At 43.8% G+C, this 2,174-nt stretch overlaps 1 protein-coding gene across 2 annotated transcripts in view; it reads right to left on the bottom strand.

Moving 5' to 3' along the window:
* Positions 1 to 2,174, bottom strand: part of SCG5 (secretogranin V) — a 59,274-nt gene that overhangs the window by 56,377 nt on the left and 723 nt on the right. For both annotated transcript variants that reach the window (XM_006018492.3, XM_006018493.3), the window contains exon 2: positions 1,804 to 2,036. In XM_006018492.3, coding sequence (XP_006018554.1) covers positions 1,804 to 2,029 — 226 coding nt within the window. In that variant the 5' untranslated portion in view covers positions 2,030 to 2,036. The remainder of the gene's footprint in view (positions 1 to 1,803; positions 2,037 to 2,174) is intronic.

Below are 2,174 nucleotides of genomic sequence, written 5' to 3'. Positions count from 1 at the left end.
CATCCCACCCCATGCTGCTCCCCATGCCTCCCCCACCCCCCGCCCACTGCAGCAGTATCCTCTGCCCACAGCCCTGCTTCCACCTGTCCCACTTCCAGCCACTGGGCTGTTCCAGCGATCCCCTCCACCCCTCTGTCCAGCCCAATACAATCCAATCTTGCTTTACTTTCCACTTGGCCACAGAGGCTTCTGGTTTGGGGCTGAGGGTGGGAGGGGAAAGGGGGTGAGGGCTGGGGCGGGGTGGAACCAGGCTTGCCTTGCTGCTCAGCCACAGGCTCCTGCTGGGTCCTGTTGCTGCTGGGCGGCCCCCTGGGTCCTACTGTCGCTGACTGCCTGTCATCTTTGACAGGCAGTGAGGGGCAGATAAAAATTAATTTTCTAAAATTTTTAAGGCCCTGCCGGCCAGATAGAATAGGTTGGCGGGCCAGATTTTGTCCACAGGCCGTATTTTGCCCACCCCGTTATAGACCCTGGGGCCGGGAGCCCAGGGTTTGGTCAGCAGATCCTTAACCAACCCACAGCAGCTAAAGTAAGAGGGGGCAGGTATGGCAGTACACCCAACCCAGCATGCTCAGCAGCACCCCTTCAGAGTCACAGCCATCCACCCAACTCACACAGCAAAAAGTTGAGAGGAAAGAGTTCTTCGTTAGCAATTCAAATCCCTACCTTACAATAAAAAGGTAAAGAACTGGTATATCTGCCACCACTCAAAAAACAAAACAAGAAACAGAACAACAACAAGAAACACAAAATAATGGGAATGTGTTATTCTAAGATAAGAAACTAGCAGGGAGAGAAAGGAAACAAGCAAAAGAGCCACAACTCACTTATTTATCCAACAAAAAATGGAATACTGGCTCCTTCTATTTTTCACCATAAGACATATATGTGGTTTATAAAAAACACAAAAAAGATGGCACGAAAATTTCACCAAAGACAAAAATCAAGCCAAAGTTAGACTTAATCTTCTCTTCAGCCCCTATACGCATGTATTTGGCTGAAATATTCTTTTAAGATCTTCATGGCAAGGCCAGTCATCATGGAAAAAATAGAATATTAGCAATTTTTGCCAGGATTTTAGTCAATAGCATCATTTTGGTCTTTGAGAAATAAAGCACATATTTTTGGCTTTTTAATGGTCATATTTTGACTAGGAACACCAAAAACTGCCAATATAACACAATACAAATCTCCATATATGTTGCAGTATTACTGTTAGAATATCTTGCACTTTGAGCCATGTGGTTCAACTGGTTTGCATACTTAAACTGTGATTCATATGAAACTTTCTTTCACACAAATATAAGCCAAAACTTTTGAGAATGAGCAAAAGCTGTGTTGTTCTCCACCACCCATTCACTATCATCATCGAGTATATAGTCAGTAGAGTAAAATCGGTAATGAAGGGGAATGTGTAAGCTAATGGCCGATGTAGTACAGCACGAATATTGCACTGGAGAAGGACTTTGTCAGAGATTGCCATTTGGAGCCATTGTAACACAAACGTTGCCAAGTCAACATTAATTGGTTTGCAGAGCAGGTGCAAACAAACTTCCCTGTTCTCTTCTTGCTGGTCCAATGTACAAGTTATCACTAGTTAGCCTCAGCAAGGTATAACTGCAAAATGGAGGGTGATTTTGTGCTCAACTTCAGGTAACAATAAAATCAACATTAAGAATTACATGGTACATGTTGCTTTGATACCTAGAGTAGACACCATACATACACACAAAACAACTTTAGCCTAATGGTTGCAAAGGGAAGCAAACAAACAAGATACAGTACAAAGGAGGAATCAGCTACCTTCAATGCTTTGTGGACCCACTAGATTCATAGCCTGATGTGCTGGATATTCTACTCGGGGTCTGGCAATGCCCAACTGTTCCATAACCCCGTGAAGGAGCCTCTGAATATCTGCCTCAGAAACCCTATCAGCGGTCCTGGAGTTATGACTTGAAGCCAGGGCCGATCCAAGTGCCACCAAAAATACCATGTTATAGAGCATCATGGTTGTCATGCTGGTGGCCATTTCTAACCTGTAAAAACAAAAATAAATGATAAAGGAAGGAAAATACAGCATGAATATTTAAAACAAACACATCTGATCGTATTACAGATGGCAGCTTTCAGCTAGAAAGTGCTCTACCAAAAATGATGCATTTAGGACGGCAGGA

Source organism: Alligator sinensis, unplaced genomic scaffold, assembly GCF_000455745.1.
Source record: "Alligator sinensis unplaced genomic scaffold, ASM45574v1 scaffold262_1, whole genome shotgun sequence".
Lineage (NCBI taxonomy): Eukaryota > Metazoa > Chordata > Crocodylia > Alligatoridae > Alligator > Alligator sinensis.
Note: the sequence above shows the minus strand (reverse complement) of the source record. Positions and strands in the feature narration are given on the sequence as shown.